This window comes from Patella vulgata, chromosome 4, assembly GCF_932274485.2.
Source record: "Patella vulgata chromosome 4, xgPatVulg1.2, whole genome shotgun sequence".
Lineage (NCBI taxonomy): Eukaryota > Metazoa > Mollusca > Gastropoda > Patellidae > Patella > Patella vulgata.
In genome coordinates this window covers 2,562,945-2,589,974 of record NC_065882.2, presented here as the reverse complement: position 1 = coordinate 2,589,974, position 27,030 = coordinate 2,562,945, and the positions used below count along the sequence as shown (strand labels likewise).

At 35.5% G+C, this 27,030-nt stretch overlaps 2 protein-coding genes across 3 annotated transcripts in view; one reads left to right on the top strand and one right to left on the bottom strand.

Annotated features, from left to right (window-relative positions):
• Positions 1-182: 182 nt before the first annotated feature.
• On the top strand, positions 183-9,221 carry LOC126819728 (U2 small nuclear ribonucleoprotein A'). 2 transcript variants are annotated; one of them, XM_050547940.2, is made up of 8 exons: positions 184-426; positions 1,740-1,780; positions 2,618-2,724; positions 3,348-3,473; positions 4,104-4,206; positions 5,135-5,293; positions 5,878-5,986; positions 7,796-9,221. In XM_050547940.2, the coding sequence occupies exons 1-8, from the start codon at positions 345-347 to the stop codon at positions 7,831-7,833; spliced, it is 765 nt and encodes a 254-aa protein (XP_050403897.1). In that variant the 5' UTR covers positions 184-344; the 3' UTR covers positions 7,834-9,221. The 2 variants fall into 2 exon arrangements, with proteins under 2 accessions (XP_050403898.1, XP_050403897.1); XM_050547941.2 differs by having other exon boundaries at positions 183-426; positions 5,878-9,221.
• A 1,516-nt stretch (positions 9,222-10,737) lies between these two features.
• LOC126819713 (ceramide glucosyltransferase) overlaps positions 10,738-27,030 on the bottom strand; it is a 42,297-nt gene continuing 26,004 nt past the window's right edge. The window contains exons 3-9 of the mRNA XM_050547917.2: positions 24,918-25,020; positions 20,420-20,521; positions 19,893-20,005; positions 19,103-19,281; positions 18,142-18,228; positions 16,969-17,158; positions 10,738-16,297 (exon numbers count right to left, since the gene is read on the bottom strand). Coding sequence (XP_050403874.1) covers positions 16,070-16,297; positions 16,969-17,158; positions 18,142-18,228; positions 19,103-19,281; positions 19,893-20,005; positions 20,420-20,521; positions 24,918-25,020 — 1,002 coding nt within the window. The 3' untranslated portion in view covers positions 10,738-16,069. The remainder of the gene's footprint in view (positions 16,298-16,968; positions 17,159-18,141; positions 18,229-19,102; positions 19,282-19,892; positions 20,006-20,419; positions 20,522-24,917; positions 25,021-27,030) is intronic.

Genomic DNA, 27,030 nt, shown 5'->3' with positions numbered 1-27,030 from the left:
TGATAGTTCAGAGTAATTGATTACGATTCAAAAGAATATATTTAAATATTTAGTTATTATTTCGTTTATTCATTTGATATTGTATATGTTTATATATTAGGCTATTGTCTGATAAGATTTTTAATTTTGAAAACAATTTCGAAGTATAAAATTGGTATTCACCGCTTGAATTTTCTAACGGCGCATGCGTAAAGGGCACTGACCGGAAGTTGAATGCACGCGTTGATTGTTTTTTGAAGAATAAGACGAACGTTTCAGAAACTAATAATTTGAGACTCGATTTTTAAAATTATGTAAATCAGAACCCATCATATCTAATATACATTTAATAATACAACCACAAAATGGTTCGTTTAACGGCTGAACTAATCGAACAATCTGCACAATATACGAATCCCGTCAGAGAAAGGGAGCTCGATTTGAGAGGTAAACAAAATCGAAAGGATTGGAATTGGAGCGGGTTTTACATGACTTAAAGGTGGACATTGTTAAATGCATTGGACTTTTGTTGTTTAATGATATTAAAACTACGACTGGAGGCATTACACCCGTCCTTTCTTATTCAGTCATGTGGCTTCTTGAAATTGAACTTTGCATTATTATTAAATTCAAAACAAAAATAAAACTTCCAACAGGACTGTCTCAAATAGGGGGTTAGGGTGGCCGAAGGTTTTAATGTTACATGTGTGTGCGTTAAATCACAATGTCTGTCATTGAGTCAAGTGGTGTGGTTTCGACTTCCTGCTTGTACGTGACTGAAGGAGTAGTATTGCCTGCGCAACCTTGTGGGTTTTCTCCAGGTCCTCCGGTTTCCCCTCACTGCTAAAAACCCCTACATGCCAGCGAATTATTAAAATAAAATTGAACTGTGTGTTGATCCGGGCAGATCTTCATGTAGTGTAGGCACAGTCATCTGACCTTCTAATTGTATATATGCGTACACCATACCAAACTAGACAATGATATAATAAATGCAATGCCTGTTAAAGCCTTGATTTTACCTGCCCTTGCTTCGGCCCCTTTTTTTTCAACAGTTTGTAATTTCAGGCAATCAAATCTCTGTCATTGACTCCATGCGCTGACGTCACAGAAAAACCTAACCAACCTCTGAAGTCTCGTATCCGTCTGCATTAAAATCATGAATATTCACCAAAACCTGACAGTAAATGCATTTTAAAAACTTCTCCTTCGATTCTACAACCAAAAGTCAACAAAAATCGCCATGCAAAAGGGGGAAAACGGAAAGGGAGAGAAAAACTAAAAATATCTTTGGCCCTTGTTTCATCGTCTTTTCACTGCGGATTGATTTTGTGTGACGTCATGATGACAAGTGTTGACAAACGGAAATAATGTAAATATTGGAAACAAGTTGCTATTATATCGTTTTGTGGGGAGTATTTATGCAAATCAAAACGGCTAGATTGAAGAAAAGACATATCTGAGTGAATCGACAGAGGTTTGATTGCCTGACATTACGAATTGTTGAAAAAAAACGCGGCGAAGCAAGAGCAGGTAAAATCGAGGCTTCAGCAGGCATTGCATTCCTGTTCTTTTTTTATTATATATTGTCTAGTTGAGTATGGTGTATGCATATATATACACATAGAAGGTCAGATTCCTGTGATGTAGGCCATCGAAAGTATAAAAAACGAAACGAAATATGGAGCTGTATTTTTATCAGATTTGAAAATAATAGGTTGTGCATAATATTTTAGAAAAATATTTTTGATGTGTTTCAGGCTACAGAATACCAGTTATAGAAAATTTAGGGGCAACACTAGTAAGTTTATTGAAATCTAGCTTATCAAAATTTTATTGATCAATGTGTCCTTTTTACCGTTATTTGATTAAAGTTTTAGTAGTGTTAAACATGTTTTTTTTATCTGCTGTTCAAACGATAGTAAAGGTATTCTAATAATGATGATCACCTTTGACAATATTTCAATGGTTTTCGCAAATTAATTAATGAAGATTCCTAATGATGGACCAATCTTGTTACGTTTCAAGATGGCAAGAGTGAATATTTCTCACAAATCCATCATCAGAATTTGGTGTCCTTTCTCCTTAATTCACAGTAAAATGTGAAGTTTACAACTAAAGTACAAGTTCCTGCTCACATATACCCTAACTTTATCTCTCTCCCCCCCCCCCCCCTCCAACAAAAAAAAGTATGGTACAAGGTATTAGCACAAAGTGACCTGAAGCATATTCACAAATGCCTTTAAAGTGATATGAAATATTTCAAAGCTATATTAAATGTATCTTCATGTTCCTGTACGGTCTGCAATAGCACAGTCAGTGTAAAAAAGTAGAAGCCAATCAAATTTTAATTACTTCTGATAGATACTAAATTGGGGCCTGACATGGACAGCTGTCTCGTCGTTTGGATAGGGCATAAAACTGAGGTCCCCTGTACACATTGGTGTGCATGTAAAAGATCCTTTGGAAGTTGGAATTTGATATAAGAGTAGGTTGTCCGGGCAAAATTTCATTAGCCACGTCAGAGCAGAACAGTAGGACTTTAAACCCCATTTCATTTTATTTTACTAAATGGGCTGTTACTTTTGATCAGGTTAGGATGTTATACCCTGTTTCATTTATCTTTGTTTTATTTCAGGATCAATTTGATACGATAGATTTCTCTGACAATGATATTAGAAAATTGGATGGTTTTCCATTATTACGTCGTCTAAAAAGTTTATTGTTTAACAACAACAGGATTGTGTAAGTTTCTAAAACATCACCAGTCACTACTAGACGAGCGATAACATTTATTTGACTTAGATATCAAGTGGTCATTGAAACTTTGGGTCTGTTGAAAACAAAACTAATTTGAGTCTCCCAATTGTGATTATTGGGGATAATAATTCAGAATTTATCAGGATTTACACAAAATATACTATTGCAAAGCTTATTGATATGCATTGAATAGTCTGGCAGAATCTTTTCTTCTTCTGGGGGGTTGGATGGCCAATGGTTAGCATATCCGCGTTATATCATATGGTCTGTCATTGAGTCAACTGGCATGGTTTCGATTCCCTGGTTGTATGTGACAAGGAGTAGGATCACCTGTCCAACCTCGTCGGGTTTCTACGGGTCCTCCGGTTTCCTCCCACTGCTTAAGATTCCTACGTGCAAAGAATTATTGAAATGAAATTAACCATATGTTAGTCCTGAAATGACCTGGTTTGTGTCAAATGGTCGTTAAACCCCATTTCTCACCCTAGTTAATGCTTCGTTTAGTTCTCAGTTGGCACAAGATAACGTACCTTGTAATGTCTATATGAAAAATCGTAATATATAATATGCACAATTTTCACTATTATAATAATCTGAATGAATTTCAGACGTATAGGAGAAGATTTAACAGAAAGTATTTCTAATCTAGAGACATTAGTTCTTACAAACAATGGTATGCAAGAATTAGGGGATTTGGACCCCTTGTCAAGCTTACCCAGTCTTGAACATTTAAGGTAAAATAATAAATCATATGATCTTTATTATTATTTTGTTCTCTTTCCCTTTAAAAGGCCCCGAGGGAGCTGCGGTATCTAAGTGGTTAAGAAGCTGGCATGCTAGCCGGGAGGTTGCGTGTTCGATTCCTGCTTTGTCAAGATATTTGGAAATATTTATTTGTGGTGGGGCACCCTACTATTGCAGGTGTCTTTAGTCCTTAAATATTATATAAATTATTAACAAGACAAGACCGTAATTAACACTCGATGCCATTGGATGCTCGAGATTTTAACTAGATTAAAACAGTTCGGTCATTTAATGATTTAATTTAAAAATGGAGGAGTGAGTCCAAGTCTCGAATATACCAGGGCCCTGGTTACCACTATGCACACATCTTGTCAAAACTACAAACAGTGATAACTTGGCTCACAATAAAGTAATTTGAATGAAATTTTCAATATATTCATTTTACATTATCTATTTTTGAACTATTACAGCAAGAACAGTCAGCTCTTTATCTAAATCTTACATCATGTATTTTTAATCTTAATTGACAATTTTTGTAAATATGGATATTAGTGTTTGAGCTGTCATTGATTGAATAAATATAATTTTTTGCTTGTATAGAATTATGTTGTATCTTTTAGTTTATTACGTAATCCAGTCACAACAAAGAAAAATTACAGATTGTATGTTATTCATAAAATACCTCAGATTCGTGTTCTCGATTTTCAGAGAATTAAAATGAAGGTAAGATCTTAGAAATTTTCCAAAATAAAGAGAACGTAATAACTACAAATGATTTTATATATCATTTGTAAAACAACTCCATGTCTACTCAGCTTATTTCAAATATTCTAATAGAACAATGATGGCAACTTAGAATATTTAAATAGTGAAATTACTACTTTTAAATTGGATTTCTGTTCTTGTTTATCAGGAGCTTGGATGGCTGAATGGTTAGCACATGCGCGCTGTATATTGAGTCTAATGACGTGGTTTCGAATCCCTGGTTGTACATGACAAGGAGTAGGGTTGCCTGTCCAACCTCGTGGGTTTTCTCCGATTCCTCCGGTTTTCTCCCACTGCTAAAGACCCTCTACACGCAAGAGAATTATTGAAATAAAATTGAACCATATGTTAGTCCCAAAATGACCTAGTCTGGATGTTACCTCCCCCCCCCCCTTGTTCTTGTTTTTCTTCATTATGATGTACAAAATCTAAGGGAGGTAACAAGTCCTAAAACAAGATGTCTATGCCCATAAATTTAATTTAAGAATTGCCATTTCAGAAAATCTGTTTGCATTGCCTGTTCAATATCCAACACTCTTATATTTTTTATTGCAAAATTTATCTCGTCATGTACCATAGTTTTAATCCTAATTTGTCGTCGCAATTCATGGTTGTTTATAATAATGCATAACTTAAGTGATTTATTTTGGAAAGGGTAGCAACTCTTACTTCAAACATGACTTGGCAAATTATTTGGATAATCAACCACATAAAAAAAAAAAAACTCATGGTTACACAATGACAAAGAAACTTTTGAGCAAATGCTGACAATCGACCCAGACCCTCTGTACGTGGAAAACTAGGAGGTTCTGGGTGACTGAGACTAGGTAGCAATTACTATTATTCTGCCGGTTTGCCAATTTATTAATAATATAATGTTTTTCAGGAAAGGCAGGCAGCGGCTAAATTGTTTAAGGGGAAGAAAGGTCAACAATTGGTCCAGGATCTGGGCAAAAGAAGTAAATCGTTTGTACCCGGGGAAAAATTACCCGAGAAAAGAAATACACCATCTGGTCCAACTAAAGAAGAAATGGATGCCATTAAGGTCAGTAGGAATGTTCTGTGTGTTTTTTAAAAATTATTTCAAATCAAGATCCACACAAATTTGGATCAAAAAAAGAAATTATCCTATTGTAGTGCGAGGGGTTGGATGGTCGAATGGTTAGCATGTGCGCGTTGTATCATAAGGTCTGTCATTGAGTTAACTGGTGTGGTTTGGATTGCCCGGTTGTAGGGACAAGGAGTAGGTTCGTCTGTTCAACCTAGTGGGTTTTCTCTGGGTTCTCCCACTGCTAAAGACCCCTTTGCACAAGCGAATTATTGAAATTAAATTGAACCATATGTTAGTCCCGAAATGACCTAGTTTGTGTGGAGTGGACGTTAAACCCCATTTCTCTCTCTCTTCATCATATATAATACATTATTGTTGAGACTACACCAAGGGCTATACATGTATATTGATGTAATGTTACTTGGGTTATTTCTATTCTGTATTGTTGATAGTTCAACATACGTGTACATGATTATTTCTGTTAGTTTGTGACGAGTGGACGTTAAAACCCACTTTTCTCTCCCTTGCTGGATATTTGTATAGAATTAATGTAATCCATCCGTGTTTATATTTTCTAGAAAGCTATTGCTAATGCTAAAAGTTTAGATGAAGTCGAAAGATTGAACCAGATGTTGAAATCAGGTCAGGTACCTGGTAGGGATTCCAGCCAATCTAAAAGAAGCAAAGGTAACTCTTGAAATCCAGGCTTCGGTGGGTGGGGTCTGGGTATATATAACCATAACCTCATCTATTATTGAACTGATTTCAAACCATTTTGTGTGGGTGTTTTCTGGCGTGATTTCCTCTTATCAAAGGTGCAGGACGGGAGGACCTAACATGGACACCTATGTAGTCATTTAAATGGGACGATAAACCGAGGTCTCATGTATACATGGCAGTTGGAATTCGATATAAGAGTAGGGCATAGTGCCGCTGCCCGGGTAAAATTTCCCCCATAGCACACTGTATGGCATATGCTTGTCTTCACTAGCCCAGTATAGGAGCAGAACAGTAGGACGTTAAACCCCATTTCATTTCATTTTGCTTGGGTGTTTAATATAAGCTAGAATGTGTTGAAAGACTTATAAGAAATTTTAAAACAATGTGTATTTTATCAATGGATTGTCTGATATAATTGTATGGTCTATTCAAAAAAATTATTCTTTTAATCATTGGGAAAAGATGCCCATAGTGCTAATCCCTCTTTAAGCCTGACACGTATTCAGGTGTGTGGGTCGGTCCAATGATTGCCGGGGGGTTGGGTGGCAGAATGGTTAACGTGAGTGTTGGATCATAAGGTCTGTCATTGAGTCAAGTGGCGTGGTTTTGATTCCCGGCTTGTACATGTCGGGGAGTAGCGTCGCCTGTCCAGCCTTGTGGATATTTTCCGGGTTTTACTGTTTCCTCCAACTGCTAAAGACTCCGATGTTCAAGAGAATTAATGAAATAAAATTGAACCATATGTTAGTCTCGAAATGATTTAGTTTGTGTTGAGTGGACATTAAACCCTGTCCACTCGATGCGTAGTAATTTTAAAATGCATACATAGGCATAAGAACTGTTGGGGAATGTGTGGTCTATTCCGTGTGCTTTAGGCCACTAGATCTGTCACTAGGTTGAGTGGCATTTTGATCCCAAGCTGGGTTGCCTGCTCAACATCATGTGTCCTACTTTTTGTTTCCCACTGCTAAAGACTCCAATGTGTAAGGGCCTGATTGAAATAAAATTGTAACATCGGTTTGTCCAGAAATGACGTAAGTTGTATCAAGTTGACGTTGACGTTACACCCCATTGTTCTCTCTATGTCTCAAATTCAATTATATTTTTCTCATAAATTTTAACAAAACTATGTATTAAAATATAAATTACATCTGTTTCAGGTGAAGTGGCATTGATATAGTTTTGAATAGTTAATCCACTGTCATCTTAATCTAAATCGCTGTCATCTTAATCTAAATGAATTCAATTTAGATAATTTTAAAGGGTTTATGACGGTGGTGGGCAAACGTTTTTAGGTGGAGGGCCAAACACAATGTTTTGAAACAAAGCGAGGGCCAAACAAGGATTATGAAATGCCACTTTTATTCAGAGAAAAATCAAAGCATGTTAAATCAAACAATAACATAAAATGAAAGTAGGCCTAAGTCAAGTGGCGTCAGTTAGGCAACTATAAATAGACCTAGAAAGATTATTGATCCTACGGAGAGGAACTCCTGTTAGAATTTTTACTAAAAATTAATCTGAAATCAATATCATTATAAAATTAACTTTGTATCATAGTATTCTCTACAAATTTATCTTAAATCAGCTTTGAATTCAAAATAATCTGGCAAATTGCTTCAAAGCGGACACCTGGAAAAGTTGGGAATTTTTAAGTCTGACCGATTCTCTTCTTTAAAATATGATTAATAATACCTGGAAAAGTTGGGAATATTTAGATCTGAACAATTGTTTTTTAAAATATGATTAATAATTTGTTTGTCTGTGTAATTACAGGAATTGAGGAGGAAGAAGAGGAAGAGATGGATATGTAATATAGCGCCAACAGAATTTTCATTAAATCATCGTTATCATCTGTATATATTTTCATATAAAAAAACTGTATCGCACGATCATCTGTTTCTAGGACGTAAAATCTATTCTTATTTCTCTTTCAGACTGGAAACTGCAATAACCTCGCCAACCCTTAATTCATCGCCCAAATTATTGTTGATATTTTGCACAGATAAATCAAACAGAAATTTGGAATTTTACTCTGGGAGCCACTGTGGTTAAGTGGGTAAAACGCTGGCTCGCTAGCTTGAAGGTTGCGTGTTCGATCCCTGCATTGGCTGAGAAAGTTCATCGGATTTGCCGGCTTGGTTTCCCCTTGTCAGTGTTTCAGGACGGAGGGCCTGACAAGGACAGCTGTCTAGTCGTTTAAATGGTACGAAAAACCAAGGTCCCGTGTACACATTGGTGTGCACGTAAAAGATCTCATGGCAGTTGGAATTGGATATAAGAGTAGGCCATAGTGCCGCCGTCCGGGCAAAATTTCCCTGATAGCACACTGTATGGTGTATGCCCGTCTTCATTAGCCCAGTTGGAGCAGAACAGTAGAACATTAAACCCCGATTCATTTTGTTTTGATTTATCTGTGTGAAATATTGATAATGATGATGTATTATTTTAGAAATGTCAGTTACTAAAGTTGATAAGAACAGAACTTTAAAATACTACATACTAAATATTACAGTGATGGATGTATATTTTGAAATCCCGCCCGCTAATACAGCCAGGCTATATTCTATTTGTCTCATATTGTGTGAATATTGGCTCCGTGAATAATACATCAGTTGTTCCGGATTTTTTACTGTTTGATACGCTTTCTATTCATGATGGCTCAGTCGAAGCAGAACAGTAGGAGGTTAAACCTCATTTCATTTCTATTCATGATGATGACCGGTCTAACCTGTGCATTTTAGATCTTTAGCCCAGGTTCATATGTGAGGTGGAGTAGGGTCACACGCCTAACCTGTTGAATTTTTGTGAGGTATTGCCATTTTCTCACCCTTCTAAAGACGTGTGCGCACGAGAAAATCTTTGAAATAAAATCATAGGTCTGAAATAACCTGGTTTGTGTCGAGACGAAGTTAAACTCTGTTTAATAAATTTAAATTAAACCAGTCTCAATTGTTGACTGATGTATTTTCGACTCGATAATCAGCCAATTATTTATAACATATTGAGCCATGTAGAATATGTAGCTATTGTAAATTGTATTATACCAAATGTCAGTTATTAAAGTTGATAAGAACAGAGCTTTAAGATTGAAACATTTTGGTATCAGATGTATTATTTTATTTTCTAATATCATGATATGAAATTATTTGAATAATGTTTATATTTGAATTTAATATCAAATAAAAGGTTGAGAGGCAAATTTCTCAGATTTTGTTATTTTATGTCCACTTTTGCCAGTTGAAGGGGATTGGATGGCAGAATAGTTAGCACGGGTGCGTTGCATCATAAGGTCTGTCTTTGGGTCAACTGCGTGGTTTCGATTCCCCATTTTTTTGTGACAAGGAGTAGGGTCATCTGTCAAACCTCGTGGGTTTTCTCTGAGTCCTCCAGTTTCCTCCCACTGCTAGCGAATTATTGAAATAAAATTGAACCGTACCGTATGTAAGTCCCTGTATGAATTAATTTGTGTTGAGTTAAGTCCCATTTCTCTCTCTCGCGCCAGTTGAAGAAGACACAGCCAAAATTTCCGTTATATCACACTGTATGGAGTATTCCCATCTTCATTAGCCTCGTCAGAGTAGGATGTTAAACCCCATTGTATTTCTTTTTGATATCAATTAAAGCATTTGGTCATATCATTTAAAGCAATAGGTCGTTATTTAAGTGATTTTTCAGGTAGGGGGTAGCAAAGAGGATTAATGTGTATGCGGGAAATCATAAGGTCTGTCATCGAGTCAACTGCCGTAGTTTCGATTCCCTACTTGTATGTGACAAGGAGTAAGGTCGCCTGTCCAACCTCATGAGTTTTCTCCGGGTCCCCTGGTTTTCTCCCACTGCTAAAGACCCCTTCATGCAATGGAATTATTGAAATAAAATTCAACCATGTTAGTCCCAAAACGCACTTAAAAGATCCCTTCGCCGTTAGAATTTGATATAAGAGTAGGCCATAGTGCCACTGCCTGGGCAAAATTTCCCTCATGCCTGTCTTCATTACCCCATTTCATTTGTTTTCTGTAAGTCTATTTCAAAATTTTATTTCTTGCCTTTAACCTTTAAAGGCATTCTGGCTTTTAATTGAAATAGTTTTGTAAACAATAAATAGCTGGTAATCCAGAAATTCTAAAGGAAGTGAAGTATCGGACTACATCAGGTCATAATAACCTGACATTGTGAAGGCTGGAGAGACATCACAATACAGTTTGGTTAAAATTCATGAGATGTAAACAGGGCTAGTGCTAACACTAACCCTGGACCTATCCCCAATGCTTACCCTAACCCTAACTTACAATGTCGCCAACAATCACGGGCCCTAACCTTATTTACACCTCAGTGACCTCATACTCCTCGCAGTGCTTCGTTTGATTATACCTAACCAACAGAGGGATTTCTCGGGCCATTGCTTCAGGAATATGCAATGACCTTGATGAAAAGTGTTCTATGAGGGAAATTTTGCCTGGGCAGCGGCGCTACGACCTACTCTTATATCGAATTCCAACTGCCAAGGGCAAGGGATCTTTTACATGCACGCCAATGTGTACACAGGACCTCGGTTTTTTCGTCCCACCCAAACGACTAAACAGCTGTCCTTGTCAGGCCCTCCGTCCTGCATCACAGACAAGGGGAAACCACCGCCAGAAAATCTGAATGAACTTTCTCGGCCAATGCAGGGATCGAACACACGAAAATGACAAAAAAACAACAAAAAGATATTTAATTGAATACTGTGTATTTAATAACAGATTCTGTGTCAAAAAAAAAAAAAAGTTTCATTCACAAATACATGTAATTAATTATTATAATATACGAAAAATGTAACATGACAAGACAACAAAGCGAAAGTAGAATACAATACTTCATACAGTATGTATTTTGATCATACACACCTGAACAATTAAAATACCACAAAGTTTCATTTATTTAACAGATATAAAATCTCGTTAAATAAATTTCAAGGTAGATCAGATACACCTGCTAGACATTTTTTTTTGTACAACCAGGTAGCCTATTACTTCAGATCTTAATGTATGGATTAACAAATGCCTGCCAAAAAATAGTGTTAACTGTGTAAATAAATACACTGTTTTGGTGATTAAGGCATTCCATACAACTAAATCCGAAGTGGCTTTAAAAGTTGGCAAAAATGTCTTTAGCTAGTGATTAAATCAATACCATTGAATAACAGGTTGTCAGGTTTTAATCTTGTGATAAGATCGAACCGTCATGTAACCTGAGAAGGAATGTGGTAAATTGTTTCTCCATATTGTTTACTTATCACTTCTGTTTCAATGATTGTAAAATGGGTGCCTATAAATTGTGAGCAGGCGCGGGTCCAAGGAGGGGTGGGGGGCACACTTTTTTGCGGTGGCGAAAAATTTGCGGGAAAGGAGAACAAAAATACTTAAAAATTGTAGTGATCCCCGTCGTAATTTACTACAAAACAAGCCGGTCGGTAACTTGGTTGATTGCCTGTCAGTCCGCCCACCGAGGGCCGGGCTTCGCACTCCCAAGTGGGGGCATCCCCCCCCCTTCTAAAAATCCTGGATCCGCTCCTGGTGAGTTTTATATTTCAGGGTCATAAGATTAAGATTTTGTAGTAGGCCTTCAGACAGAGCTGGATTAAGACCTATAAAGGCCCTCAGCACTTAAAAGATTTTGGTGCCCCCATATAGTAGGGCCTATACAATAATAAACCATAAACAATCCGTTAAAAACTAATTAAGATTTTGCAGTAGGTAGGCCTACTAGCAGGGCTTGATTAATTTAGAGTAGGCCTACTTCTAATTTGATTCATATTTCACAAATGAAATTAGTTTTTAATTAATCCCTAGAGGCTGCGGCCCTTAAAGCCCACATCTTAGCCTGACTCGACATATTCACGAAAACATGATGATTTCAAATCTGATTATAACTTAAACTATCATTTTTAGAAATGCCAACTCACACGAGCAACTAAGATTTTGTTAGATTGGTCATCTCTTTGATTTATAATCAAGAATTGGTGCTGTAGAGAGTCGGTTTGACCTGATACGTTATCTTCATATGACGAAGAAACACGATTAATTTAACAATGGCTAAAATTTAAATGAATCTCAAATTGAATTACTTTAACCAAGCACACCAAAAGTAGGCTAAAATACTCAATTTTAATTAATGAATGAATGAATGAATTTGAACTGTCAAAGGTTCTTCTCTCGATTTTAAGTTACAATTGATTAAACAAAATGTTTTTGTGAATAAAACCCACATTTCAACAAAACTGCATACTTAGGATGACACAGACAATAGCTCACATAAATGAAAGAATTCTACTTAAAAGACACAAACTGTCAATAAATAAAAACTTACAGTACGTTATTATGTAATACACTTTAGGTACAATAGCAAAGTTAATTTTATAAAAAATTCTGATTGTATAAAAATAGTGAAAGGAGTACCCTCTTCAGAGTTTTGCATCTGAATCTTGGTGCAGTAAGAACAAATTTCCTTAACATTTCTAGTCTTTAAGATCAGAAAAAAACCCCAGAGTTTTATTAGGAATAAAGTAAGCAGTAACTTTTACCCTTACATTCTCCTTCACACTCATTTGTCTAGCTATAATAGCGACGTTCCGCAGGCAGTACGAACTACGAACAACGAACTATGATGTTTTTTTGTGTTGATGTCATCACTTCGTGTGATGTCATTGACATAAGCGGCGTTCGGTTCGTTATTCCTTGTTTCAGGTGAACAAAAGTGGAACTAAAGATCGTACTTCAGATTTCGCATTTTGGCGGCAACGTAAATCTGTCAAAAACGAAGTACGAAGCTGTGTTCGTTGTTCGTAGTTCGTACTGGTTGCGAACCTCTCTAATAACATATTGTAACAATGACATAATTATCCTTTGTTTTCATTAAAGAAGTAAATTGTTATTCAGGACATTAATGGTGTAAGTGTTATAGCATTCTTGCATTAATTCACAGCTTGACTCTTAAGTTAATTTATGAATTATATATACTACATTTCATACCCATTAACTCTTATTTCAAACTTTGTTTGATTATGTTACATATTTTAACAATGACATAGTTGGCCTTTGTTTTGTTTTTGTAGTCATTAAATAGATCTATTTTGACATGGAACAATAAAAGTGCATTATTATTGTATTAATGCACAGTTTGTCTATTTGTTTTTTTTATCGCGGTCATATTTGTTAATGCTGTTTTAAACATAGTTTAATTATGTTAAATAATGAAATAGCTACAATTCTTACAGTATAATAATGAACACCTTTTGGCATAGTTTTGTTAAATATTAAAGTTAGAAAGTTATTTTACCTATGTTCTAGTATACTTATATACAATTATTTCAAACACAACATATAAATAAACAACAGACGTTCTTGTTAAGCACAAAAAGCACCAGGATGATGTTACAATATGGTATGACATATCAGACAAAATATCAGTATGTTATATACTACAATTGGATATTTTGGAAGATATGATCATCCATATAAGTAAATCTAAAATACTCTTGGTGTTTTACAAAAATGTCTGTTTAAGATGTATTACGTAAGAGCTAAATCTGCCTATTGCCGATCTCGTTTTTTGGCTTCAAAATACAAATCTTTATATAAATTATTATTTGTTAATAATTAACATTATTAAATCTCGGGGGGCCATTGGACGGCTCCGATTTGAAGTAGATTAGAACACCGTAGTCATTTCAAAGTTAAACGATAAAAAAAGATAATCTTGACAACCTCGATTGTCAAATACCGTTGCTATGATAATAAACAATAGTTAAAACTTCAACCACTGGCACAAAATAAAGTAATTTGACAGAAATTTCCAATATTTTCATTATCTAATTTTGAACTATTAAAGCGAGATAGAGAAACAGAGTTTAACGTCCACTGGACACAAACTAGGTCATTTCGAGACTAACATTTGGTTCAATTTTATTTCAATCATTTGATTGCATTTAGGGGTCTTTAGCTGTGGAAGGAAACCGGGGGACCCGGAGAAAACCCACGAGGTTGGACAGGCGACCCTGCTCTTTGTCATGTACAACCTGGGAATCAAAACCATGCCAGCTGACTCAATGACAGATCTTATGATACAGCGCGCATGTGCTAACTATTCGGCCATCCAATCCCCCAACTATTATAGCAAGAACGGCCAGCTCCTCATTTAATTCTTACGTAATACATCTTTAAATTACATATTTAATTTAAGAAAATAGTAATTTACAGAGTCGAATGTAATCAATATTGCACTAAAATGACTAATAAAAAAACCCTCACACGCTCAATTACTTACAAAACATCTTCTTACACCCACGGTCAATCTCATCAAAATACACATCTATATTGGGTTTCGTTTTTATTCTTTCTGATGGCATCCACTCTATAAAGATCTAAGCGGATGAAATGGAAGGTCGTGTTAGGGGTGATACGAGTCACTTTTGACATTTGATTAAGCAATTAGCATTGATGTTTCTAGTGGGATACCCATGAACTCAATGCAAAAGACCGCTTCATTGGCCAATCCCTCATATAACAACTTATATAAAAACTCTTGCAGTTCCTAATGTAGTAAAGACAAGTAAAATGAAATTTTGAACTATAAAAAACAAAACGAAATGGGATCCTAGTGTAGTATAGACAATTAAAACAAAATTTTGAACTATAAAAACGAAACGAAATAGGATCTGTGTTTTAATCAGATTGTAGGAGAATTATTCTATTTTCCTAATCCCTTTTCAGAAAACATTTATCTGTATAAAAACATTAGAAATGGAGGTAGAATAATAAATAATTTTTTGTTTTAAAGCAATGACTAAAATAATAAATGAGTATTCGTGTAATTACTATGAAGCACAACAAAAATTGTACTGGAAGGTCGGAGAATCTTAAAAATAATACTTTTGATTTTAATTGTCGGAAGATTGTCTTAAAATTAAATTAATATCAATTTTGACCTATATTGTATTCGATCGAATAAGAATCTGCACTTTTGGATTTCAGTCTTATTATGCTATTCAAAATAATTCATAGTCTCTCAAGAGTATTATTGTTGGTTAAGTTTTCAATTTGTTTAACTGTTCAAACAAAGTACACTACAGTACATAATTTCATATATCAGAAAATGTTGGATATAAAGAAAAAAAAAATAAAATGTTTAAAACAAGTAAATCTCAAAACAGTTTTTGTAAAGTTTCTTCATTGATGTGGAAGACAATAAAATAATGTAAGTCGATCAATAAAATTTCAAGTAAAATTCTGACAAGAATTTTGGCTTATGTTGAGATATCAATACATTATGGATGTGATCAATAGAAGAACAAGTGGTTGCCAGGCAATGATACGCCCACATTTTGCAAGAGATGGATAGAGAACAAGCTAAAATAATAATCTGATTTTTTGTACAATCTGGGGCCATAATCCATGAAGTTACAGACCGATTTGTGCGAATAGCAAAAGGAACCAATATATTTTGGTTATAAACATACATTTCAAGTTTTATTAAAATCGAATAATAATTGTGACCTATAGAGTGTCCACAAGCTTAAAACATCAGGGGGCATAATCCATGAAGTTACAATTCGATATATGCCAATATCAAAAGGAACCAAGATCTTTGGGAGATAAACCTATATTTCAAGTTTTGTCAAAATGGGATAAATATTGTGAGCTGTAGAGAGTCTACAAACAATTTGTGGACGGACATCCGAATGGACGGGTGGACAGGAACGACGACAATATACGTCCACATGAAAATGTAGGCGTATAAAAATTCAGTATAAAATTAAAGCTACCGGTATATGTATTTGATTATAAATATTGTTGACTTAGATTTAGACCATTTTGTTTCACAGTATTTTCAATTCAATTGGATTAAAACGACAATTTCAGCATTTATTTCCTCAGATGCCGATTGCATGCATAGACCATCATCGCTATTCTCTCAGACATCTTAATTCCGACCAGCAGAATTACATTTTTCTTGCTCCAATCATCTGGAAGCTGTTAGAAACACTGGATAAATGTGACTAGAGATTCTTTATCAAGCCTTTTCAGATGAGATTTCTGTAAGGGTGTGTTTTAGGTTTGATTTGTAATTATTCTGGGAGTTCAATTCTTCCATCATACCTCCCCATCGTAACTTATATTTGTGACCCCTCCACTCGACGACAGGATTTAAATGTGCACTAAAGATAAAGTATAGGAAGCATGTTTCATTCAATATCCATCCGACTAAAAACTCAAATTTAGAATAAGGTAAAGGTCCACCCTGAAAAAAAAAAAAAAATTTGTTTAACATTTGGTTAGTTAATTGCTTGACAACGTTGAGAACCCTTAACGAAACATCGCTTTAATAAAAATAGTAATTGTGTTCCATATTATGTTTTTGCGTTTATTACGTGTGTCAATTGCTAAATGCCACTCCAGAACATGCAAAATCTAAACTATAGAATTGTCTGATCTAGTGATGGGACAAGCTATACATTTCATTTTTCTTTCAAAAGTCAGGCCTCAGTTCCACAAAGCATTCTCGGGTCTTCCTTTAGGCCTTCAATGTTATATAATCTATTAACATGACAAGACAATAATCAAGTCTCGATGCCATTGGATAGGCCCGATCTTAAGTAGATTAGAACAGTTCAGACATTTACTGATTTAATCTAAAAATGCCGAAGCGAGGCTAAGGTTCGAACAATCAGTATAGTGGTTACAATCAGAGCAAACATCTTGTCAAACCTTCAAAGGCTAATAAAGGCTCAGAATAAAGTAATTTGGGTGAAAGTTTTAATATATTGATTTTGCATTATCTATTTTTGAACTTTTATAGCAAGAACGACCAGCTCTTTATCTAAATCTTACATAATGTATCTTTCAACTATTATAGATAGCAAGAACGACCAGCTCTTTATCTAAATCTTAAATAATGTATGTTTAACCTACCTGAACAACTTTGGCTAAGATATAATCCAATAAAAACCAGACTAAAACATGAACTAGAAAGAAAACTAAAGCTGTCCAATCAAAAAGATATGATACAGCCCAACTGGCAACTGCTCCGAGAAACATACATTGAAATATTGGTTCTAGGGCACTGACTAGAGGAATGGTAGCAATACGTAACTTGGTCCACCTGAAACATATAAAATAATACACGTTTTACAAGAGAGAGTGAGAGAGAGAGAGAGAGAGAGAGGGGGAGAGAGAGAGACAGAGGGAGAGAGAGAGAGAGAGAGAGAGAGAGAGAGAGAGAGAGAGGACACAAACTAGGTCATTTCGAGACTAACATATCAGTCGTTTTTTGTATTTCAGAGGAGAGCCAAAACAAGCTCACCTCAATCAACAAATTGAAAAAATTGCTCCCATAAAAAAGCTCTCCCAGTTTCGATAAGAAGAGTGATTTAGAAATTAAGGAGAGTGATCTGATATTAAGGAGAGTGATTAGTTGTATGTATGGGAAATGGTTCTGAAGATCAATAACTGCATGTAATGGGGTCATTCCTGGTTTAACATCCACTAGACACAAACTAGGTCATTTTGGAACTAACATATGGTTTAATTCTATTTCAATAATTCGCTTACACGTAGGGGTCTTTAGCAGTGAGAGGAAATCCGAGGACTCGGAAAGACCCACGAGGTTGGAGAGGCGACTCTACTCCTTGTCACGTACAACCGGGGAATCAAAACCACGCCAGTTGACTCAATGACAGACCGTATGATACAACGCGCATGCGCTAACCATTCAGCCATCCAACCCCCCACATGTCCTAGGAGTTAAAATCAATATAAACAAACAACAAGGCTGATGGAGACGAGAATACGCCATGCACTGTGCTATGAGAGAAATTTTGCCCCGACAGTGGCACTACCTCCTACTCATACTACATAATAGAGCTGGGCGATATTTTGGTTTTTCGATATAAAACTGTCACAGAAATTTTTCGTCTTCAGAAAAATATCGAAAAAACGAACATACTGCGATATATCGTGGTTTTGATTTTTCTAGACGATATCTAACATAAATATTGAAAAATATTGCACTATCTATTCCCCGGGATATCGCCCAGCTCTACTTCATAGACATCAGAAAACTGATTAAATTACACATTTACTTACCTAATTAATCTTGCATGAAAATGGGATATAGAATAATGACCAGAATTCTGTTTAGCTGTTTCCGAACTAATTTTCACTTGCCAACCCCTGTAAAAATAACAAACACATGAATAATTAAATTACTGCAATATAGGCTACTAACTTACTTAGAGTTAACTACTGCAATATACTAACTGTACTTAACCATAATTAGAGTTAACTACTGCAATATATAAACTGTACTTAACCATAATAAGGGTTAACTACTGTAATATACTAGTTGCACTTAACCATAATTAGAGTTAACTACTGCAATATACTAACTGTACTTAACCATAATAAAGAGTTAACTACTGTAATATACTAGTTGCTCTTAACCATAATTAGAGTTAACTACTGCAATATACTTACTGCACTTAACCATAATTAGAGTTAACTATTGCAATACACTAACTGCACTTAACCATAATTAAACTACTGCAATATACTAACTGCACTTAACCATAATTAGAGTTAACTACTGCAATATACTCACTGCACTTAATCATAATTCGTGTTAACTACTGCAATATGCTAATCACACTTAACCATAATTAGAGTTAACTACTGCAATATACTAACTGTACTTAACCATAATTAGATCTAACTACTGCAACCTTAATTATTTGATATATTATTATATATACTCAACTCAAATAATCTTCATGACGACAGAGAGAGGGGGAGAAATGGGGTTTAACGTCCACTCGACACAAACTAGTTCATTTTGGGACTAACATATGATTTAATCTTATTTCAATAATTTGCTTGCGCGTGGCGTGGGTCTTTAGCAGTGGGAGGAAACCGGAGGCCCCGGTGAAAACCCACGAGATTGGACAGGCAACCTTACTCCTTGTCACGTACAACTGGGGATTCGAAACCATGCCAGTTGACTCAATGACAGGCTGTATGATTCATGACGATAGAAATTAAATATAAATACCTGTCAATGAAGGCCTGGGCGAGAAGATAATCTTCCGCTAAGTATTCCGCGAAGGCTGTTAAACCACCGGCTTCTTCAATAACGTCTTTCTTCATCAAACAGGACATACCCGTGGTACAGTTTATTCCTAGCATGTTAGCACACAAGTACATCTTCGCATGTTGTGTACCAAAAAATACCTAAGAAAAAAATGAAAAGAAATTTAGATTTCTAATCGGTTGATAAAGGACAAGCACCCGAAACGTGTCCTGGATTAAATGTACTCCACTTCTACTATACAGTCTTGTCAAGTTCATTGCTTGGGGAATATTAGCTTTACTTTATTATATTACTTTCAGTCCCCAACCGTATCACTGTTTCATTAGCTAATCCCTCATATCAATAGGAACGCAGGTTATACAACAACTCTTCCAGATCCTAGTGTAGTAAAGACAATTAAAACGAAGAACATAATAAAGAAAAGTGATTTTTTTAAACATTTTTCCTCAATTCTTCAGTCTTCAGCCATCTTGCGAGGCAACTCATCGCGTTTACGAGAACCGATTCGAATACCAACTCAAGACCTATATCTTTGTACAAAACGAGATAGGTAATCGAAACCGATTTGTTTTCTCGTAAAAATGCCTCATGTATATCATCTTCACAGGATGCCGAATGTTGACATCTTTCAATTATCACACCTTTATAAAATCTGATTGGATCTATTTTTAGACTAATTAAGAGATGTTAGTTTACAAGTGATTATAAATCCCTCACATGTCAATCAAGAAAAATAATTTATAGTATTTACCTTTTCTACATGTGAAGCAAATCCTGATCGATCACTTATATATGGCATCTGGTGAACCATACCAACTTTATTATTCAAACAAACAGCCATATCTTCTAATGTATCCTCACACACTATAATCAAATAAAATCAAATATAATGGCCTTTAACGTTCTACTGTTCTGCTCCAACTGGGCTAATGACAGACCTGATTTCATGTGTACACTAGACTCCCCTACCAGATGCTTTAAACTGTTCTGCTCCGACTGGGCTAATGAAGACGGGCATACATCTTACAGTGTCCTATGTGGGACATTTTACCCGGAGTGCGGCACTATATACGGCCGACTCCTATATCGAATTCCAACTGCCAAGGGATCTTTAACTATTATAGCGAGAGCTGTCAGCTCTTTATCTAATCTTCCAGAATGTCCCTTTAAGTTGAAGATAAATACAATGTTACAACATGTACTTACTTTTGATACCACTATCTGATATGAGTATTAATTCATATTGAACATCAATACAGTGTTACAACATGTACTTACTTTTGATACCGCTATCTGATATGAGTATTAATTCATATTGAGCTGCTTCGTAACCTAATATCATATTATTTATTTTAGGATTAACACCCACGGTTCTACCACCTATAAAATATCAAAAAAAACCATAATCATTATTAGGACAGTACAGGGAAAAATTTATCATAGCATGACAATTGACTGTAAATTTATCACAGCAATACAATTGACTGTAAAATTATCATAGCATTCACTGTAGAATTATTATTGCATGACAATTCACCATAAAATTATCATAGCATGACAATTCACTGGTTAGTGCTAAATGTTAAGGCCAGCTCAATTTTTCGTCATAGGTCATAAGATGTAAAGAAGGCTAGCTCTAATCCCAACCTTAACCCCAGACCTAGCCCACATGCTTACCCTAACCGTAACCTATAATCTCGCCAACAATAACATGCTCTGACCTTATTTACATCTCAGCGACCTTGACAAAAATTGAGCTGGCCTTAATAAATAGATTAAAATACAGATCTATATTTCATTTCGTTTTTTTATACTTTCGTTGGCCTACACTACACAAAGATCTGACCGATTGTAGTGGAAGGTCGCGTCAGACCCTATGATGTCAGCCATTTGATTAACCAATCAGCGTCGATGTTTCTAGTGGATTACCCACAGTTCTGTAACAGACCGTTTCATTGGCTAATCCCTCACATCATCCAGAACGCGGGTTATATAATAACTCTTCCAGATCCTAGTGTAGTAAAGACAAGTAAAACGAAAATTGGAACTATAAAAAACAAAATGAAATAGGATCTTTGTTTTACTCAGATTGTCAAAATAAAAGTAATATAAATAGGCTACTATGTGTAAACATGTATTGTTTGGGTACATGTACATATTTGGTTCAGCACTGACATACTGCCCTACATAATGCACAAAAAAAAAAAAAAAAATTCTTATGCCATATTTTATTCATTTGTCCATATTTAAAGTAATCTGCATTAATAAAACAGAAAATTCAAGCATTAAAAAACACAACACAATTTATACGGAAAACCATGACTGCTTTATACACATATAGTACAACATTTCTATATAAAAATATTGTTTTACATCGATTCAGCGTTTCACGATTCAATACACGAATCATAAGACAGTGAATCGCGATACATCGATTCAACGATATATCATGCCATCACTAGTGACAGGTGTCCTATATGTAGCAGGGTATGCCCAGAACATCTAATACCACATCTCATGTATTTGGGTGTTTCAAGTTTCACTAACATTTTTTTCTTGTTCTTTAGTAATTAAACTATTTGCCAGGTGACCCTGCTGGTGACATTAGCCTAAAGGTTACATGTAACCTGACCTCTAACACATAGTTCAAGTCTAAAACACTAATGCATTTAGCTATGAACTACCACGATGGATGGTCAAGATCGAATTTGGGAATGTTTAATATTTCATGAACACCTAGTATCATCGGTCATTATTTAAGAAGTTCGCATAGCTAATGTAACAATTTTTTATCATAATTTTGTGCTTAAAATTTGAATTTATTCTCGTCATAGTCCTCAATATTCTAATTCTTATATCATTTGCTTTGTCAGGGTCTAACTGTACGGTGGCTAACAAAGCAAGATGCTGGCTCACTAGCCGGGAGGTCGCGGTTTCAATCCCTGCATTGGCCGATAAAGTTCATCAGCTGCAGGACGGAGGGCCTGACAAGGACAGCTGTTTAGTCGTTCGGATGGGACAAACAACCAAGGTCCTGTGCACACATTGACGTGCACGTAAAGATCCCTCAATGATGGAATCTGATATATGAGTAGGCTGTAGTGCCGCTGTCTGGGCAAAATTTCCCTCATAGCACACTGTATGGCGCAAACCCGTCTTCATTAACTCAGTTGGAGCAGAACAGTTGGATATTAAATCCATTTTATTTCATTTCATGTCTGCATTTTCTATTAAAATTGATACTATCTTTCGAGTACAGAAATGAGATGCACTCTATTTAAATTCTCTCTCTCTTTTCTTGCTAGTAATTTCCTTACATTATTTCTTTTGTCTGTGTTTAGTTGGGCAGTTCTCCTATTCATGTTTTGTCCATTAAACATGATGAAACGGAACTGTTCTATGTTACCAGACTACATTTAATCTCATCAGACATTAAAAACGATTAAAATCGATCGAATAAATTGAACGAAAGATGAAAGAATAATAATGATTAATGATATTAATCAATTTTTCAAGTGGATAAGATGGAAATGAAGACTATGGAGTTGTAAATATATCAGATTATATAGATATATTAATATTACAGTCTCAATCTTCAATATAATTCATTATACGTAATTACCACTCTATTCTTAAAAAACGCCCACTTTTCAGGTTTTGTTGCTATGTAATAGGTTCCTGCTACCATTATCAAGTCTAAGAGTATGTTATACTCAAGCCTGGACATACAGTAAGTCATCTGTCACAGACTTTATCAGACACTAATTATTACACATATACAAAACAGGACATAAGGCATCTGTCCGACACCAAGCTCATTAAATTACGTTTTTTTATACTTTCAATGGCCTCTACTACATGAAGATCTGACCGGTTGTAGTACATGTAGAAGGTCTCGTCAGGTGTTGTACAAGCAACTTTTGACCCTATGACATCAGACATTGATTAATCAATCTGTGTTGACGTTTCTAGTGGTTTACCCAAAGTTCTGTCAGACATACGACGAAAACTTGCTGTAACTGACCATTTTTATTGGTTTAAAATTTTGTTTTACAATGTACTTGTCTTTACTACAATAGAATTTGGAACAGTTGTTATATAACTTGCGTTCTGTATGGAGTAAGGGATTAGCCAATGAAACGATCTGTTATGGCAAGGTTTTGGCGTGAGGTGCATGGACCTGTGGGTAAACCACTGTGAATAACCTCAAGACAAAGCCAGCTATACTTGAGCAGTTATTGCGTAGTGTACGGTATTCACGTCTCATTAATAAAAACACTCTCTTAACTAAGTTGACATTTTTTCTGCTTGGTTCTCCGACTGAGAATAGACAAAGATCAGACAGGATCAGTAGGAGATAATTAGTGAGAACTGGTGAAACCACGGTGACCTTTGTCAATGACCTTTATTGGTTCTATAATAACTGACTACCATTTACTTATTCTGTTTAATCTTTAAAGTTTAGAGAGATATAAATCATAATGGACCTTTAATTACACGTCTAGTTTAAAAAGGAATTGAAATGGAGTTTAACGTCCTACTTTTTTGCACTGACTGGGCTAATAAAATGGGGTTGAACAGGACCTCGGTTTTCTGTCCCATCCAAACGACTAGATGCTGGTATCAGCCGTTCTTAAAGAGAAGGACAACAATCTTTGTTTGCTGATCAAAGTTTAGTTTTGTTGATGTCCATAGCTTGTTCATAAGATCTAGGCATGTTGTCAGGAATAACTAAAACTCTTATTTCTAGTCCATTGAATTCAAAGGGCCATGATTGATACACATAGTCTACTGCAAGTCGTCCATTCAAAATTTCAATTCATTTTGTATTTCTAGGACCTAAAACTGAACAATATCTACTTTCTCTATTTTAAAAATGAGAGAGAGAGAGAGAGAGAGAGAGAGAGAGAGAGAGAGAGATGGGGTTTAACGTCCACCCGACACAAACTATCTCATTTCGGGATCAACATATGGTTCAATTATATTTCAATAATTCGCTTGCTCGTAGGGGTCTTTAGCAGTGGGAGGAAACCAGAGATTCTAAACCACGCCAGTTGACTCAATGACAGGCCTTATGATACAGCGCACATATGCTAACCATTCGGCCATCCAACCCCCCTTTTAAAAATGACCCTACACCTTTAACAGATCGTTACCTAGAATATATTCCTTGTTATCAGACATGCAATAGACATGTCGGAGTCTACCAATCATATTAAATACGCACTATAAACTCGATGAGATTGACTCATTGTAAAGAAAAGTAAATGAAATAAAGTTTAACATCCTACTGTTCTGCTCCAACTGGGCTAATGAAGACCGGCATACCCCATATAGTGTACTATCAGGGAATTTTGCCAGGACAGTGGACTTCAGCATACTCTTATATCGAATACCATCTGCCAAGGGATCTGCACGCCAATGTGAACATGGAATCTTGTTTTTTTGGTTCCATCCGAACTACTATGCATAATCCCTTGCCAGGCCCTTCATTCTGCACCACTAACAAGGGGAAACCTAATGGAAAATTCTCATGAACTTTCTTGGCCGATGCAATATACGTCCGCATGAAAATGTGGGTGTATACTAAGGCGAACAATTTTGAGTTAATACTGGTCTGAGAATGCTTTGTGAACTCAGGGCTTAGTCATTTAATTTTAATAATTCTCTTGCATGCAGGTCTCAATGATGGGGAGAAAACTGAAAAACATGAATTTTTCTTTCCGAGCAATTGGTATTTATTTTAGGGTATTTTTGTTTTATGATCCCAACTTACCTATAAAGACTTTCGTATTTATTTTAGGGTATTTTTGTACGAGGCTCTGGACCACCATAATGGCTGCATCACTTTCATCTTGTATACAAAATAAAATCTCATACTGCAAGAAAAAAAGAAAAGAAAATACAATTAAATAGAGAGAGAGAGAGAAATGGGGTTTAACATCCACTCGACACAAACTAGATCATTTCGGGACTAACATATGGTTCTATTTTATTTCAATAATTCGCTTGCGCATAGGGGTCTTTAGCAGTGGGAGGAAACCGGAGGACCTGGAGAAAACCCACGAGGTTGGACAGGTGACCCTACTCCTTGTCACGTACAACTGGGGATTCGAAACCATGCCAGTTGACTCAATGACAGACCTTATGATACAGCACGCACTTGCTAACCATTCAGCCATCCAAACCCCCCCAATTAAATATAATCAATGATGTAAATATACAGGAGTTACGAGAAACAGTACATGTAATTATCAGATTTACTTAAATTATACGGTAATCGACCACGTCGCGGAGAGACGATGGAAAAACATTTTTGTTTCTGTCTGGGCTATAAGACAAGAAACACTTGTTGGTTGTTGTAAGTTACTCGGAATACGCGTTGAAAAAATCAATATCGTAGAAATCAGTAAATTTACACAAATTACTGGTTTTATTTCAGTAAATTATAGACCACGATCACGGTAATAGGAATAAATCTAAATTATTGAATACATGTACAATCACAGAAGTAGGAATAAATCTAAATTTCGTGCTTAAAAGTATATGTTTTTTGGACCAGAGAGAGAGAGAGACAGAGAGAGCCAGAGAGAGAGACAGAGAGAGAGAGAGAGAGGAATAAATCTAAATCATTGAACACAATTGCGGAAGTATGAATAAATCTAAATTTTGTGTTTTAAAGAACATGTATATGTTTTTTGGGACCAAAATGTCTTTTTTAAAAATAAAACTACATTTGATTGTATATAGTATTAAAGATATATTATGTAAAATTTAGATAAATAGATGACCGTTCTGGCTATAATAGCTCAAAATTACATAATGTAAAATAAAAATATTGAAAATTTCATTCAAATTTCTTCATTCTGAGCCACGTTTTCACTATTTGTAGTTTTGACAAGATGTGTGCATTGTGGCAACCAGGGCACTGGTATATTCAAGACTTAACCTCGCTTTCCCATTTTAAATTAAATTTTTAAATGGTAAACTGTTCTGATCTAGTTAAAATCTTGAGTATACGATGTCATCGAGAGTTTATTACGGCCTTGTTTCTTAATAAATGTCTAATTAATAGTTTATATAACATTTCAGGCCTAAAGACCTACAATAGGCAGATTTAGCCCTTGCATAATGTATGTTTAACCTCTATATCTAACGTTTATGCTGATATATTGGAGCTTTAAAACAGTTTTATTTCAATGATTTGTTGAACAAAGAAGAGGCAGTAGTATTTAATCTAAATTTTGTTTTATATTCTACATGCAAAAATGATACTCTACAAGGAAAATCAACCCATACGCCTATGCTACACAAGTGATGTTTTCGTACATCAGTACAGTACACGCAGACCTCACGAGCGGGTGTTGCAGCCGGTGCACCGCCCTAGGTCCCATAAGAGTCTATGGGGCCCATGAATATCAAAGTTAAAAATTGAAATGGCCAATTATGCATGAATTTTTTATTATATAAAAATGTACAAAAGTTTTTGCTTCATCACAATCTGCTTAATCAAAATGCCTGCTTAAACACAAATTTTCCTGAGAAGAATGTTGCTTTTTAACCCTTGGTAAACTGATCGATGTTTGAGATAACTAGTGGCTATATACCGATCAACACGGAGAAGACCTAACACGCATCTCCTATATTGTATCATGTTACACTAATTGTTTCCTCAGAAGACCTAACACACTAATTGATTACTCAGAACACATATAGTCCAACTATATCATCTAGACAATCTGATTCAAATACACATCTATATTTCGTTACGATTTTTTTATACTTTCGATGGCCTACACTACATGAAGATCTGACCGGTTGTACTGGAGGGTTGTGTCAGGGGTCTTACGAGGGGCTTTTGATCCTATGACGTCAGACGTTTGATTACC

Coding starts and splice junctions, on each gene's coding strand:
- LOC126819728 (XM_050547940.2), top strand. CDS start 345: ATGGTTCGTTTAACGGCTGAACTAATCGAACAATCTGCACAATATACG. Junction 1,781..2,617: donor AAAATTTAGGGGCAACACTA/GTAAGTTTATTG, acceptor GTTTTATTTCAG/GATCAATTTGATACGATAGA. Junction 3,474..4,103: donor CCCAGTCTTGAACATTTAAG/GTAAAATAATAA, acceptor TGTATCTTTTAG/TTTATTACGTAATCCAGTCA.